The 16,091-nt window shown below is 46.0% G+C and overlaps 1 protein-coding gene across 5 annotated transcripts in view; it reads left to right on the forward strand.

The window, feature by feature from the left end:
• The window catches only part of ARHGEF9 (Cdc42 guanine nucleotide exchange factor 9), a 298,991-nt gene that overhangs the window by 258,554 nt on the left and 24,346 nt on the right, over nt 1–16,091 (forward strand). For all 5 annotated transcript variants that reach the window (XM_067471665.1, XM_067471666.1, XM_067471667.1 and 2 more), the window contains one exon: nt 11,116–11,247. In XM_067471665.1, the coding sequence (XP_067327766.1) occupies nt 11,116–11,247 (132 nt within the window). The remainder of the gene's footprint in view (nt 1–11,115; nt 11,248–16,091) is intronic.

Raw genomic sequence — 16,091 nt, forward strand, 5'->3', positions numbered from 1 at the left:
GCAATGCTCCAGTGGGATTCCTTCCCAGGTGATCTTCAGAGCTCGGGATGCTTCTCTGTTCTTGAGGTGAAAGGCACATGTCTGTGCCATGGGACTGAGGCTTGCCATTTTGGGGTTCCCTCACTCTGCTTTAACCCAGAATTCCTCCCTTCCTATCTCTGAGAATTAGATCCCAATGACTTGTTTAGTAATATACAGGGTTAGTCAAAATGCATAGGCCAATCTGCCATTCAATTGAATGGCAGATTGGCCTATGCATTTTGACTAACCCTGTATATTGCAACCTCCTTATGCACAGATTCCATACCTATGACATTGCTTACCGATGCTTCCAGAAACAGTCCTCAGGTTGGTTGGACAACTTTTAGCAAAGGTTACGTATTCCTGCATGGACAGGAGGTGGACTAAATGACCTTTGAGGTTCCATCTACCCATAATTTCTGGTTCTATTAACCACAAAATTAGCAACAATGGGGACCAAAAGAAATGATTGGAAAAACAGTATGACCCGGCTGTCCAAACCCCATAACCCACATTTGGAGAAATTGTGGCCGGAATCTAGACGCATCCTTCCCAAATGACAGCTCCATATTTGGGGACAGAGGCAAAGCCGTTTGGCCTATTTGTGTCAGCATCGCTCTTTGTAGTCTGCTTGGCCCTCAAGGTTGTTCTGTTAATCCTGCGGTTTGAAGGTTAAAGTTGGGCTTGGCCTTTGGAAGGAAAAAAAACACACACACACAAACGCCTATGGGGTCTGCTAAAGAGTGATTCTCCTTCCGTAGTCTCCATTCTGTGTGTCCCTCATCAAATTACAAAGCTAGGATCCCATAATGCTCATCCATGGCAGTTCAAGTGGTGCGAAACTGCATTAGTTCTACAGTGTAGACCAGTGTTTCTCAACCTGGGGGTCGGACCCCCGGAGGGGTCGTGAAGGGGTGTCAGAGGGGTCGCCAAAGACCATCAGAAAACTCAGTATTTTCTGTTGGTCATGGGGATCTCTGTGTGGGAAGTTGTTGGGGTTCAGAATGCTCCTTGATTGTAGGTGAACTATAAATCCCAGCAAGTACAACTCCCAAATCTCAAGGTCTATTTTCCCAAAACCCCACGAGTGTTCACATTTGAACACACTGAGTATTCGTGCCAAGTGTGGTCCACATCCATCATTGTTGGAGTCTAGAGTGCTCTCTGGATATAGGTGAACTTCAACTCCCAAACTCAAGGTCAATGCCCACCAAACCCTTCCAGTATTTTCTGTTGGTTCAATTCCATTGTTGGTGAGGTTCAGAATGCTCTTTGTTTATAGGTGAACTATAAATCCCAGCAAGTACAACTCCCAAATCTCAAGGTCTATTTTCCCAAAACCCCACGAGTGTTCACATTTGAACACAATGAGTATTCGTGCCAAGTGTGGTCCACATCCATCATTGTTGGAGTCTAGAGTGCTCTCTGGATATAGGTGAACTTCAACTCCCAAACTCAAGGTCAATGCCCACCAAACCCTTCCAGTATTTTCTGTTGGTTCAATTCCATTGTTGGTGGGGTTCAGAATTCTCTTTGTTTATAGGTGAACTATAAATCCCAGCAACTACAACTCCCAAATGACAAAATCAATCCCCCCACCAACCCCACCAGTATTCAAATTTGGGCATACTGGGTATTTGTGCCAAATTTGCTCCAGTGAATGAAAATACATCCTGCAGATCATTATTTACATGGCGATTCATAATGTTAGGATTATGGTTGGGGGTCACCACAACATGAGGAACTGTATTAAGGGGTCGCGGCATTAGGAAGGTTGAGAAACACTGGTGTAGACCAATGTTTCTTGACCTGGGGGGTTGCAGAGGGGTTACCAAAGGTGCTTTGATTGTAGGTGAACTATAAATCCCAGCAACTATTTATTTATTTAAAACAGTTATATTCGGCCTTTTTCACCCCAAAGTGGACTCAGGGCGGAGCACAGAGTATCTATGGCAAACATTCAATGCTGGGACACAAATTCATATGCGCATACATAAATATTAAAAACATTTATCTCAATATTGCCTCCACCACACTCCAAGGCAGAGAGTTCCACTGCTGAACGGCTTTGTATTGAAATACATCATTTAAAACCATCCTAGTCATCAGCGTCAAATATAAGTGGCCTGGGAAACTACAGCTCCCAAATGACACATTTTATTTTATTTATTTATTTCGAGTACTTCTACCCCGCCCTTCTCAACTCCCGAGGGGGGACTCAGGGCGGCTTACAAAAAGGCACAATTTGATGCCTACACAAAATAAACATAACATACAAAACCATAGTTAAGACAATTATCACAGTTAAAATGGTATAAACACATCAATAAAACTAATCTCATGCTCAGCGTTCGTCTTTCAGAGTTCCATAATTCCATTCCACTTATTCCATTCCTGTCCATCATCAAAGTCCTTTCTTTATCTGCCAGATTGTCCGAATGCCTGCTCCCAAATCCATGTTTTCAATTTTTTCCTAAAGGAAAGGAGGGATGTCACTGATCTAATTTCCCCGGGGAGTGAATTCCACAGGTGAGGGGCCACCACCGAGAAAGCCCTGCTCCTTGTCCCTGCCAACCTGACTTGTGATAGAGGTGGGGTTGAGAACAGGGCTTCCCCAGAAGATCTTAGACTCCAAGGTGGGACGTAGAGAGAGATCTGTTCGGACAGATACACTGAGCCGGAACCGTATAGGGTTTTGTAGGTCAAAACCAGCACTTTGAATTGTGCTCGGAATTGGATCGGCAGCTAGTGGAGCTGACATAACAGGGGAGTGGTGTGATCCCTGTATGACGCTCCGGTGAGCAATCTGGCTGCCTCCCGCTGGACTAGTTGGAGTTTCCGAACAGTCTTCAAAGGCAACCCCACGTAGAGTGCGTTGCAGTAATCTATCCGGGATGTAACAAGAGCGTGGACCACCAGATCTGACTTCCCAAGGTACGGGCGCAGCTGGCGCACAAGTTTTAATTGTGCAAAAGCTCTCCCGGCCACCGCCGAGACCTTGGGGTTCCAGGCTCAGCTGTGAGTCCAGGATCACTCCCAAGCTGCGATCAATGCCTCCAAAATGAAGTTCAACAGTGACAAATGCAAGATACTCCACTTTGGCAGAAAAAATGAAATGCAAAGATACAGAATGGGTGACGCCTGGCTCGAGAGCAGTACGTGTGAAAAAGATCTTGGAGTCCTCGTGGACAACAAGTTAAACATGAGCCAGGAATGTGACGTGGCGGCAAAAAAAGCCAATGGGATTATGGCCTGCATCAATAGGAGCATAGTGTCTAGATCTAAGGAAGTGATGCTACCCCTCTATTCTGCTTTGGTTAGACCACATCTGGAATATTGTGTCCAGTTCTGGGCACCACAATTCAAGAGAGATATTGACAAGCTGGAATGTGTCCAGAGGAGGGCACTAAAATGATCAAGGGTCTGGAGAGCAAGCCCTATGCGGAGCGGCTTAAGGAGCTGGGCATGTTTAGCCTGAAGAAGAGAAGGCTGAGAGGAGATATGATAGCCATGTATAAATATGTGAGAGGAAGCCACAGGGAGGAGGAGGGAGCAAGCTTGTTTTCTGCTTCCCTGGAGACTAGGACGCAATGGAACAATGGCTTCAAACTACAAGAGAGGAGATTCCATCTGAACATGAGGAAGAACTTCCTGACTGTGAGAGCCGTTCAGCAGTGGAACTCTCTGCCCCGGAGTGTGGTGGAGGCTCCTTTGGAAGCTTTTAAGCAGAGGCTGGATGGCCATCTGTCAGGGGTGATTTGAATGCAATATTCCTGCTTCTTGGCAGAATGGGGTTGGACTGGATGGCCCATGAGGTCTCTTCCAACTCTAGGATTCTATGGTTCAGCATTGGAACTCTCTGCCCCAGAGTGTGGTGGAGGCTCCTTCTTTGGAAGCTTTTAAGCAGAGGCTGGATGGCCATCTGTCAGGGGTGATTTGAATGCAATATCCCTGCTTCTTGGCAGAATGGGGTTGGACTGGATGGCCCATGAGGTCTCTTCCAACTCTAGGATTCTATGGTTCAGCATTGGAACTCTCTGCCCCAGAGTGTGGTGGAGGCTCCTTCTTTGGAAGCTTTTAAGCAGAGGCTGGATGGCCATCTGTCAGGGGTGATTTGAATGCAATATCCCTGCTTCTTGGCAGAATGGGGTTGGACTGGATGGCCCATGAGGTCTCTTCCAACTCTATGATTCTATGGTTCAGCATTGGAACTCTCTGCCCCAGAGTGTGGTGGAGGCTCCTTCTTTGGAAGCTTTTAAACAGAGGCTGGATGGCCATCTGTCAGGGGTGATTTGAATGCAATATTCCTGCTTCTTGGCAGAACGGGGTTGGACTGGATGGCCCAGGAGGTCTCTTCCAACTCTTTGATTCTATGATTCTATAACCCCAAAATCAATGCCTCCAACCCCACCAGTATTCAAATTTAGGCATATCGGGTATTTGTGCCAAATTTGGTCCAGTGAATGAAAATACATCCTGCATATCAGATATTTACATGACAATCAAAACAGTAGCCAAATGACAGTTATGAAGTAGCAACAAAAATCATGTTATGGTTGGGTGTCACCACAACCTCAGGAATTGTATTAAAGGGTTGTGGCATTAGGAAGGTTTGGAAACACTGGTGCAGACGCACCCTTTGTTAACCAAGGCATGCCTGTAATGTGAAAGCGATCAAACAACCAATAACAGTAGGAACAACTATAACGTTGCTGTCCTTTTAAATTTCTCCCAGCGCCGATTTCATCTAGTTATTTATGGATCCACTAATGAATGGCTTTGTGCCCTTAATTACGTAACGGATGAGAGCCGGCTGCAACATATTGCTGCATTATTAAATACGAAGACCAGCATGAATAAAAATAGGATGCATGCAGCAAACATCCTGGTTTTTACTAGGTTCGGGCTATAGAGCCATATTCTAGAGGCATTTCTCCTGACATTTCGCCTGCATCTATGGCAAGCATCCTCAGAGGTAGTGAGGTCTGTTGGAAATAGGACAATGGGTTTATATATCTGTGGAATAACTGGGGTGGGGCAAGGAGCTCTTCCCTGCTGCAGTTAGGTGTGAATGTTTAGCTGATCACCTTCATTAGCATTTGAAGGCCTGCCTGAGCCTGGGAAAATCTGTTGCTGGGAGGTGTTAATCTGTGCCTGGTTTTTTCCTCTCTGTTGTTTAGCTGTTATAATTTTAGAGTTTTTTTAATACTGGTAGCCAGATTTTGTTCATTTTCATGGTTTTTCTAAGCCAAAGATCCCTTCCTGGTGGAGATGGCAAAAGGAGACCGTTTCCCTCGTTGTCTCAAATGAAAAGGAGAATCTCGTATTATTATTTTTCTCTCATTCTGGTCTTCCCATCAGTCACGCTGTTAATCAAATAATTGGCTACTCATTTATTTATTTATCTATTGTGTCATGAGAAAACCAAACAGTTGTATTGCATTTTTTTAGCAGACCAACAAACAAAACACAAAGTTTGCAAAATGGGTAGTTGATTAAATGTCCTTTGACCAGTATCTGGCCACTTGGAGTGCCTCTGGTGTTGCCTCAAGGAGGTCCTCCCTTGTGCATGTGGCAGGGCTCACGTTGTATCGCAGCAGGTGGTCAGTGGTTTGCTCTCGCATGTCGTGGATTCCACTTTGTGGCCCCATTTCTTAAGATTGGCTCTGCATCTCGTGGTGCCAGAGCGCAGTCTGTTCAGCGCCTTCCAAGTCGACCAGTTTTCTGTGTGCCCAGGGAAGAGTCTCTCATTTGATTGAGGTTCTGGGTTTCAGCCTGCCACTTTTGGACTCTTGCTTGCTGGGGTGTTCCAGCGAGTGTCTCTGTAGATCTTAGAAAATTATTTCTTGATTTAAGTCGTTGACGTGCTGGCTGATACCCAAACAGGGGCTGAGCTGGAGATGTCTCTGCCTTGGTCCTTTCACTATTGGCTGCTACTTCCCGGCAGATGTCAGGTGGTGCAATACCGGCTACGCGATGTAATTTCTCCAGTACTGTAGGGCGCAGGCACCTCATGATAATGTGGCATGTTTCATTAAGAGCCACATCTACTGTTTTAGTGTGGTGAGATGTGTTCCACACTGGGCATGCGTACTCAGCAGCAGAGTACCATAGCACAAGGGCAGATGTCTTCACTGTGTCTGGTTGTGATCCCCAGGTTGTGCCAGTCAGCTTTCGTATGATATTGTTTCTAGCACCCACCTTTTGCTTGATATACAGGCAGTGTTTCTTGTAGGTCAGAGCACGGTTCAGAATGACTCCCAGTGTGCTGGTACAGCTGTACCAGAAGCTCCCACTTTATTTGCCTTGTATTAATTGTTTGCTTGCAGCCCAAGGCTTGGGATTTTGCAGAAGGGTGGCTTCCTGTTAAAGTTTGCAGTTATAGGGCAGGCCACGTGTCCATCATCATTAGGTTCCTTAGTTCTGCCCCCTGGCCGCTTGGAGTGCCTCTGGTGTTGCTGCAAGAAGGTCCTCCATTGTGCATGTGGCAGGGCTCAAGTTGCATTGCAGCAGGTGGTCAGTGGTTTGCTCTCGCATATTGTGGATTCCACTTTGTAGCCCCATTTCTTAAGATTGGCTCTGCATCTCGTGGTGCCAGAGCACAGTCTGTTCAGTGCCTTCCAAGTCACCCAGTTTTCTGTGTGCCCAGGGAGGAGCCACTGATTGAGATTTTGGGTTTGAGCCTGCCACTTTTGGACTCTCACTTGATTGCAGGAGAACTATAAACCTCAGCAACTGCAACTCCCAAATGTCAAGGTCTGCTTTCCCCAAACTTCACCAGTGTTCGCATTTGGGCATATTCACTTCACTTCACGAGCATTTTATTGAATCGTGAAAACCTGCTCACGGGCCTCCATATCGAGAGGTTGGAGAACCAACTACCTTCAGGGCATTTAAGACCGTGCTCTTACCTACAAGAAGCACTGCCTGAACATCAAGCAAAAAGTGGGTGCTAGAAACAATATCATACGAAAGCTGACTGGCACAACCTGGGGATCACAACCAGATACACTGAAGACATCTGCCCTTGCGCTGTGCTACTCCGCTGCTGAGTATGCATGCCCAATGTGGAACACATCTCACCACACTAAAGCAGTGGATGTGGCTCTTAATGAGACATGCCGCATTATCACGGGGTGTCTGCGCCCTACACCACTGGAGAAATTACACTGCTTAGCCGGTATTGCACCACCTGACATCCGCCAGGAAGTAGCAGCCAATAGTGAAAGGACCAAGGCAGAGACATCTCCAGCTCACCCCCTGTTTGGGTATCAGCCAGCACATCAACGACTTAAATCCAGACATAGTTTTCTAAGATCTACAGAGACACTCGCTGGAACACCTCAGCAAGCGAGAGTCCAAAAGTGGCAGGCTCAAACCCAGAACCTCAACCAATGGCTGATACCAAATGAGAGACTCCCCCCTGGGCACACAGAAGACTGGGCGACTTGGAAGGCATTGAACAGACTGCGCTCTGGCACCACGAGATGCAGAGCCAACCTTCAGAAATGGGGCCACAAAGTGGAATCCTCGACATGCGAGTGTGGAGAAGAGCAAACCACTCACCACCTGCTGCAATGCAACCTGAGCCCTGCCACATGATGCACAAGGGAGGACCTTCTTGCAGCAACACCGGAGGCACTCCAAGTGGCCAGATACTGGTCAAAGGACATTTAATCAACTACCAAACTCACACATTTTGTATTTTCTCTGTTTGTTTGTTTGCTTTGTTCTGTTAGAAATGTAATATAATTGACTGGCTGCCCTGACACGAGAAATAAAAACTTCACTTCACTTCACTTTACTTTATTTCTTAATTAGTGGCTCTCCACCAAAGTGCTCTGAGCGACTTACAATTTAAAATAGCATTTACACAATATAAAAACATTCAACATAAAAACATTCAACAGTGACTATTTGGCAAATTAGATCTGATCACTTTACTTAAATGCACAACCAAACAGCCAAGTCTTGAGCGCCTTTACAAAAGGTCACAACGCTGACTTTGCTCTAATGTATGGAGGCAATGAGTTCCACAGAATTGGAACATAGATCGAAAAAGCACTACGCCTTGTAGCTTCCAGGTATCCCTCCCTAGGGCCCAGTATGTATAGGAGATTTTCTTGGGTGGATCAAGGTGACCACTGATGGGAAAAAGGAATGATGTAAGATATAAAGGTCCTTGGCCATTTTGAGCTCTAAATGTCAGGATCAGTATCTTGTAAAAGATCCGATGTTCTATTGGTAGCCAATGCAGTTGTTGCAGAATTGGTGTAATATTGAGTATCCGGGCCAAGTTTGGTCCAAATTCATCATTAGGTTCTTGTAGGTTTTTTCGAGCTATAGGGCCATGTTCTAGAGGCATTTCTCCTGATGTTTTGCCTGCATCTATGGCAAGCATCATCAGAGGTAGTGAGGTCCTCACTACCTCTGAGGATGCTTGCCATAGATGCAGGCGAAACGTCAGGAGAAATGCCTCTAGAACATGGCCCTATAGGTAGTGAGGTCCTCACTACCTCTGAGGATGCTTGCCATAGATGCAGGCGAAACGTCAGGAGAAATGCCTCTAGAACATGGCCCTATAGGTAGTGAGGTCCTCACTACCTCTGAGGATGCTTGCCATAGATGCAGGCGAAACGTCAGGAGAAATGCCTCTAGAACATGGCCCTATAGGTAGTGAGGTCCTCACTACCTCTGAGGATGCTTGCCATAGATGCAGGCGAAACGTCAGGAGAAATGCCTCTAGAACATGGCCCTATAGGTAGTGAGGTCCTCACTACCTCTGAGGATGCTTGCCATAGCTGCAGGCGAAACGTCAGGAGAAATGTCTCCAGAACATGGCCCTATAGGTAGTGAGGTCCTCACTACCTCTGAGGATGCTTGCCATAGATGCAGGCGAAACGTCAGGAGAAATGCCTCTAGAACATGGCCCTATAGCCCGAAAAAACCTACAAGAACCTATTGATTCCAGCCATGAAAGCCTTCGACAATAAATTCATCATTGTTTGTTTCCACAGTTCTCTCTGGATTTAGGTGAACTACAACTCCAAAACTCAAGGTCAATGCACACCAGTATTTTCTGTTGGCCATGGGAGTTCTGTGTGCCAAGTTTGGTTCAATTCCATCGTTGGTGGAGTTCAGAATGCTCTTTGATTGTAGATGAACTATAAATCCCAGCAACTACAATTCCTAAATGACAAAATCAACCCACCCCCCAACCCAACCTGCATTCACAATTTGGGTTATGGGTATTTGTGTCATGTTGTGAAAGCCACCACAACAACTTTATTAAGGGCTTGCGGTATTAGAAAGATGAATTCGGGTTATCCGTAGTTTACAATAATGCTGTAAATCCACTCAAATTTAGCACCTTTTCCCCCTTGGCAAAGCATGTTTCTATATCTCATTAGGGATGGAGCAATGGCAAAATAAGCTTTCCATTGCTAACAAATAGTCAATCAGTGGAAGGCAGCTTAGAGGAGATTGCCTCCAGCTCAAAGCTTGATTGGAGCCAAGGTAGCTCTTAATAGGGTGCATCTACATTGTAGAATTCATCCAGTGTGGCACCACTTGAACTGCAAAATATATATATAAAATTTTGAATTTAGATTTATTTACTTAGGTGATCCCTCGTTGTCCGAGTAGAATAGTCTTCCAAGATCGGTGTACTGGCGGTGGGTCTGTAGGTTACTGTGGAGCCCTATTCTTGATCTGCATCTTCTCCCGCAGTGAGGGCATTGGTTTCCAGGTGGAAGGCGGTCCCGGTCGGGGTTGGCTTGACACACCTTCCTCTTGGCACATTTCTCTCTTTTGCCCTCCATTCGTGCCTCTTCAAATTCTAAAGCAAGCTGGAGCGCTCAAGGGCCAGGGCTTCCCGGTTCTCAGTGTCTATGCCAGAGTTTTAAAGGTTGGCTTTGAGTCCATCTTTAAATCTCTTTTCCTGCCCAACAACATTCCGTTTTCCATTCTTGAGTTCGGAGTAGAACAACTGCTTTGAGAGATGGTAGTCAGGAATCTGGACAACATGGCCAGTCCAGCAGAGTTGATGGCGGAGGAGCATTGCTTCAATGCTGGTGGTCTTTGCTTCTTCCAGCACGCTGCCATTTGTCCGCTTGTCTACCCAAGAGATTTGCAGGATTTTTCAGAGGCAGCGCTGATGGAATCATTCTAGGAGTTGCATGTGACGTCTGTAGATAGTCCATGTCTCGCAGGCATATAGCAGGGTTGTGAGGACAATAGCTTTATAACCAAGCACCTTGGTATCCCTACGAATGTCCCGGTTTTCAAACACTCTCTGCTTCATTCAGAAAAATGCTGCACTCACAGAGCTCAGGTGGTGTTGAATTTCAGTGTCAATGTTGACTTTGGTGGAGAGGTGGCTGCCAAGGGAGCGGAAATGGTCAACACTTTCTAATGTTACACCATTAAGCTGTATTTCTGGCATTGGAGAGGGATTGGCTGGTGACTGCTGGAAGAGCATTTTGGTTTTCTCAATGTTTAATGACAAGCCAAGCTGCTCGTATGCTTCTGCGAAGGTGTTTAGAATGGCTTGTAGATCTTCTTCTGAATGTGCACAGATGATGTTGCCATCAGCATACTGGAGTTCTATAATAGATGTTGTTGTAACCATGGTTTTGGCTTTCAGTCTGCTGAGGTTCTGTTTTCTGTTCTTGAGTTCAGAGTAGAGCAACTGGTTTGGGAGATGGTGGTCGGGGATCTCGACAACGTGGCCGGTCCAGCGAGTTGATGGCAGAGGACCATCGCTTCAATGGTGGTGGTCTTTGCTTCTTCCAGCATGCTGACATTTGTCCACCTGTCTTCCCAAGATTTATTGTATCCCAAGTTTTAAAAAGGATTGGAACATCCCATTGTGTGTCAAGAATTCATGCGTAGTCATTTCAGTTCTTGGAAAATCCCTGTAGAAACGGCAGGGCAAAAGTTTCAGCTAGATTTCCATCTGTGTCGACCGAAATGCTTTTGTATGCCCCACAGCAGTCTTGGGCTCCTTCCAACACTGGACTTCATAAGTTTCCTGGAGATGTTGATCAATACCTTGTGGTCACCAATTTCCCACTGTCTTTTATGGTCTTCTAGGGAGATGACATCTTGGACCGCAGTTCCGAACTGATCTACACAGGAGAAATGTCCTGGATCTATCAGCCCTATGGACGAAGCCAGCAGCGTGTGTTCTTCCTCTTCGATCACCAGATGGTTCTCTGCAAAAAGGTAAGGAGACCTTCCATTTCCCTCTGGATGCAGGAATGGCTGGATCATTGGTTGCTTGATCGACCACAAGTGAGCTATAACCCAACCACGGGATGCAGTATCCAAGCCAGCGTTTCTCAACCTGGGGATGGGGACCCCTGGGGAGGGTCACGAGGGGGTGTCAGCGGGGTTGGCAAAGATTTCCTGTATTTCCTGTTGGTCATGGGGGTTCTATGTGGGAAGTTGGGCCCAATTCTATCGTTGGTAGGGCTCAGAATGCTGTTTGATTGTAGGTGAACTATAAATCCCAGTTACTCATATGGGAGTTACCGGATGCAGAATGACATTATTCTTAAGATAGACCCTCTTTCCACACCGCAAGCATATATATCAGTGTTTATCAACCTGGGGTCATGAGGGGGTGCCATAAGGGTCACCAAAGACCATCAGAAAACACAGTATTTTCTGTTGGTCATAGGGTTTCTGTGTGGGAAGTTTGGCCCAATTATATCGTTAGTGGGGTTCAGAATGCTGTTTGGTTGTAGGTGAACTATAAATCCCAGTTACTACAACCCCCAAATGTCAATGTCTATTTTCCCAAAACTCCACCAGTGTTCACATTTGGGCATATTGAGTTTTCGTGCCAAAGTTGGTCCAGATCCATTATTGTTTGAGTCCACAGTGCTCTCTGGCTGTAGGTGAACTACAACTCCAAAACTCAAGGTCAATGCCCACCAAACCCTTCTAGTATTTTCTGTTGGTTGTGGGAGTTCTGTGTGCCAAGTTTGATTCATTTCCGTTGTTGATGGAGTTCAGAGTGCTCTTTGATTGTAGGTGAACTATAAATCCCAGCAACTCCAACTCCCAAATGTTAAAATCAGTCCCACCCAACCCCACCAGTATTCAAATTTGGGCATATCGGATATTTGTGCCAAATTTCGTCCAGTGACTGAAAATATATCCTGCATATCAGATACAGTATTTACATTACAGTTGTGAAGTAGCAAAAAAAATAATTTTATGGTTGAGGGTCACCACACATGAGAAACTATATTAAGGGGTTGAGGAAGGTTGAGTACCACTGATCTAAGCAATGGTTACACAAACGTAACTTCCAGATCAAAAGATATGGAACAGTCTGACTCTATTCCGGTTTGGTCAGCTAGAATACTTTCTCTAGTTTTGGGAAGCAAAGTTGGAGGAGGATATTGATAACTGGAGCCTATGTCCGAAAGAAAGTGAACCAAATATTGAATATTCTAGAAGCCAAGCTTCACGAGGAACAATTGAGGGAGTCAAATATATCTACTTTGAAGTAAGTATTGTCGCATTTTTTTAAGGGATTTTATGTAGAAGATGGAGTAAGCATGGTTTCTCATGCTTCGGAGGCGAAGACCCAAAGGCCCCATTTACACTGACCATTTAATGCAATTCAGGGCAGTTAAACAGCATTATGTGCTGGGTAGCCATCTAGAACGAATAAATGCTTTAGTGTGGATAGGTTTTTTTTGTTGTGTCAAGAGTGACTTGAGAAACTGCAAGTCGCTTCTGGTGTGAGAGAATTGGTCATCTGCAAGGACGTTGCCAGGATGTTTTTGATGCTTGACCATCCTTGTGGGAGGCTTCTCTCATGTCCCCGCATGGGGAGCCGGAGCTGACAGAGGGAGCTCATCCGCGCTCTCCCTGGATTCGAATCTGCGAGCTGTCGGTCTTCAGTCCTGCCAGCACAAGGGTTTAACCCTCTGTGCCACCGGGGGCTCCGTGTGGATTGGTTGAGGAGGTGGACAAGCTAGCCCTGTAGATCTTAAGGATGCCTACTTTCATATTGCTGTTCTTTTTCATGGTTCTGTTGGGTTAAACTTAGTCTGAGGCCAAGATTTAAAGTGCACCTACACTGTAGAATTAATGTAGTTTGACAGCCTTTGGACTACCATAATTCATGAGAGTGATGGTTTAGTGAGACACAAACACACTTTGGTTCAAGACTCTTACGAAACTACAACTCCCGGGATTCCATAGCATGGGCCATGGTAGTTCAAGTAGCCTCAAACTGCACTAATACTATACACTATAGTGTAGATGCATTCTCCGTTGTCTACTTGACCCCTGTAAATATATTTATTATTATTTATTTTTTATTTACAGTATTTATATTCTGCCCTTCTCACCCCCTAAGGGACTCAGGGTAGATTACAATGTACATATACACAGCAAGCATTCAATGCCATAGACACACAACATAATAGACAGACAATCAGAGGCTATTTAACATTCCAGCTTTTCATGAGGGTATTCTGGCCACCAGGGGAGCTGTTGCTTCACTGTCCATTTGTGACACCGATGAAGTACTTCTTTGTTCTTTGCATGCTTGCTGGAGATTTTTATGGCCTCGTAAATTAGTTAAATTAGCCTCCCCGCATAAGCGGTACCTAAATTTCCTACTTGACAGATGCAACTATCTTTCGGGCTGCAAAGGTTGACATCAAGCTACACAAATTGTTCGGAAGCTCACTCCGACCCGGGCTGGCTTCGAACTCATGACCTTTCAGTCAGTAGTGATCTTATTGCAGCTGTGCCACAGTCCACAGATATATTCAGTGCACCCTTCTACTGCCAGGAATTAAGCATTGACCACGGAACAACAGACTGGTTCAAGATTGGGAAAGGCGTACGGCAAGGCTGCATACTCTCCCCCAACCTTTATAACATGTATGCAGAACAAATCATGCGAGGATGTGCGGGGCTTGATGAATGCAAACCTGGGGTGAAAATTGCTGGAAGAAACATTAACAACCTCAGATATGCAGATGACACCACTCTGATGGCCGAAAGCGAGGAGGAGCTGAGGAGCCTTCTAATCAAGGTGAAAGAAGAAAGCGCAAAAGCCGGGTTGCAGCTAAACATAAAAAAAAACCAAGATTATGGCAACAAGAATGATTGACAACTGGAAAATAGAGGGAGAAAATGTGGAGGCCGTGACAGACTTTGTATTTCTAGGCGCAAAGATCACTGCAGATGCAGACTGTAGCCAGGAAATCAGGAGACGCTTCCTTCTTGGGAGGAGAGCAATGTCCAGTCTCGATAAAATAGTAAAGAGCAGAGACATCAGACTGGCAACAAAGATCCATTGCCTAGTCAAAGTCATGGTATTCCCTGTAGTCACCTACGGATGTGAGAGCTGGACCTTAGGGAAGGCTGAGCGGAGGAAGATCGGTGCTTTTGAGCTGTGGTGCTGGAGGAAAGTTCTGAGAGTGCCTTGGACTGCGAGAAGATCCAACCAGTCCATCCTCCAGGAAATAAAGCCCGACTGCTCACTGGAGGGAAGGAGACTAGAGACAAAGTGGAAGTCCTTTGGCTACATCATGAGGAGACAGGAAAGCCTAGAGAAGACAATGATGCTGGGGAAAGTGGAAGGCAAAAGGAAGAGGGGCCGACCAAGGGCAAGATGGATGGATGGCATCCTTGAAGTGACTGGACTGACCTTGAAGGAGCTGGGGGTGGTGACGGCCGACAGGGAGCTCTGGCGTGGACTGGTCCATGAGGTCACGAAGAGTTGGAGACGACTGAACGAATGAACAACGACAACAACAACTTCTATCCACCGTCCAAGGTTTATTTCATATTTAAAGTATCGTTTGCTTCCTGCCAATTTTCTTGTTTGTTATCCATGATGCAATGGGGGGTGCACATTGGCCATTTTTGGAATGGACGTGAATCAAGTAGCACGGACAAAGAGTCATGGAGCATCCATGACTCTTTGTCCAAGAATGAACAACAAAAGCATGAAACATTTGTGGAATTCCTCTTATGCAACTCTGACTTTAAAAGCACATGATGTTTAAGGGAACCTGCACATGCACAGGATACCGACAGGAGGACTTTATGTTCCAGCCACGTCTCATTAAGTCCTTGGAGGGCGGGGGAGTGCGATATCATGCCGCGGACGGGGATCGCATCAGGACGTCGCACATTTATCTTCTTGCCACCAGGGATTCCACGTAATGGAGAAAGCGGCGGCTTCCTCTGACACGTTAGCGTTTGAATTCCCCATCTTCGGTGCCTCTGTCTTTCATGTTGATGTTTATTAATTTTAATAAGGCCTCTTCTTGTCAAGGTGTCGAAAGTTCAATCTCAGAGCCTGCGGTGGAACAGAGTAGTTCTCTTTCCCAGACAAAAAGTGGTCCTTTTCGATTGTTCAATTAACTTTGATGTGATGGAATTGGGTTCTTCACTCTTCCCCTTATTTACTTCCTGTTTGCAAGTCGGGGTGCATTTGGGTGACTCATGCGCTCACTCCATTGTAACGCTGCAACATAACAATACCTGGCAAGCTTTATCATGCCATTGTTATGGCTTCTAAAATCATAGAATCTTAGAGCTGGAAGAGACCTTGTGGGCCATCCAGTCTAAACCCATTCTGCCAAGAAGCAGGAAAATCGCATGCAAAGCACCCCTGACAGATGGCCATCTAACCTCAGGGGTGGCTCTTCCATTACGCAAAGTAAGCGGTTGCAGTACACTTTTTTGCCAGGGGTGCAGAGGTGCCTCTGTAAATGCCCCTCAACCGCCACTTGAGGAGCGCCCCCTCAGCTCACAACAGCCCTAGCAGTCCGGGGGGAGCCTCGGCTTCCTTGCCTCAGTGCCGGGCGATCCTCTTCCCAAAGGGGCCGGGCCCTTGAGCCTTGCCTAGCCCCTCTCGTTCCTGCTCCATATCAATGATTGGTTGGGGGAGAGGGCACCAAAATACTGTTTGCTTACCATTGAAAATTACCTAGGGCCGCCTCTGTCTAACTTCCGTTTAAAAGTCTCCAAAGAAGGAGTCTCCACCACACTCTGGGGCAGAGAGTTCCACTGCTGAATAGCTC

This window comes from Anolis sagrei, chromosome 10, assembly GCF_037176765.1.
Source record: "Anolis sagrei isolate rAnoSag1 chromosome 10, rAnoSag1.mat, whole genome shotgun sequence".
Classification (NCBI taxonomy): Eukaryota; Metazoa; Chordata; class Lepidosauria; order Squamata; family Dactyloidae; genus Anolis; species Anolis sagrei.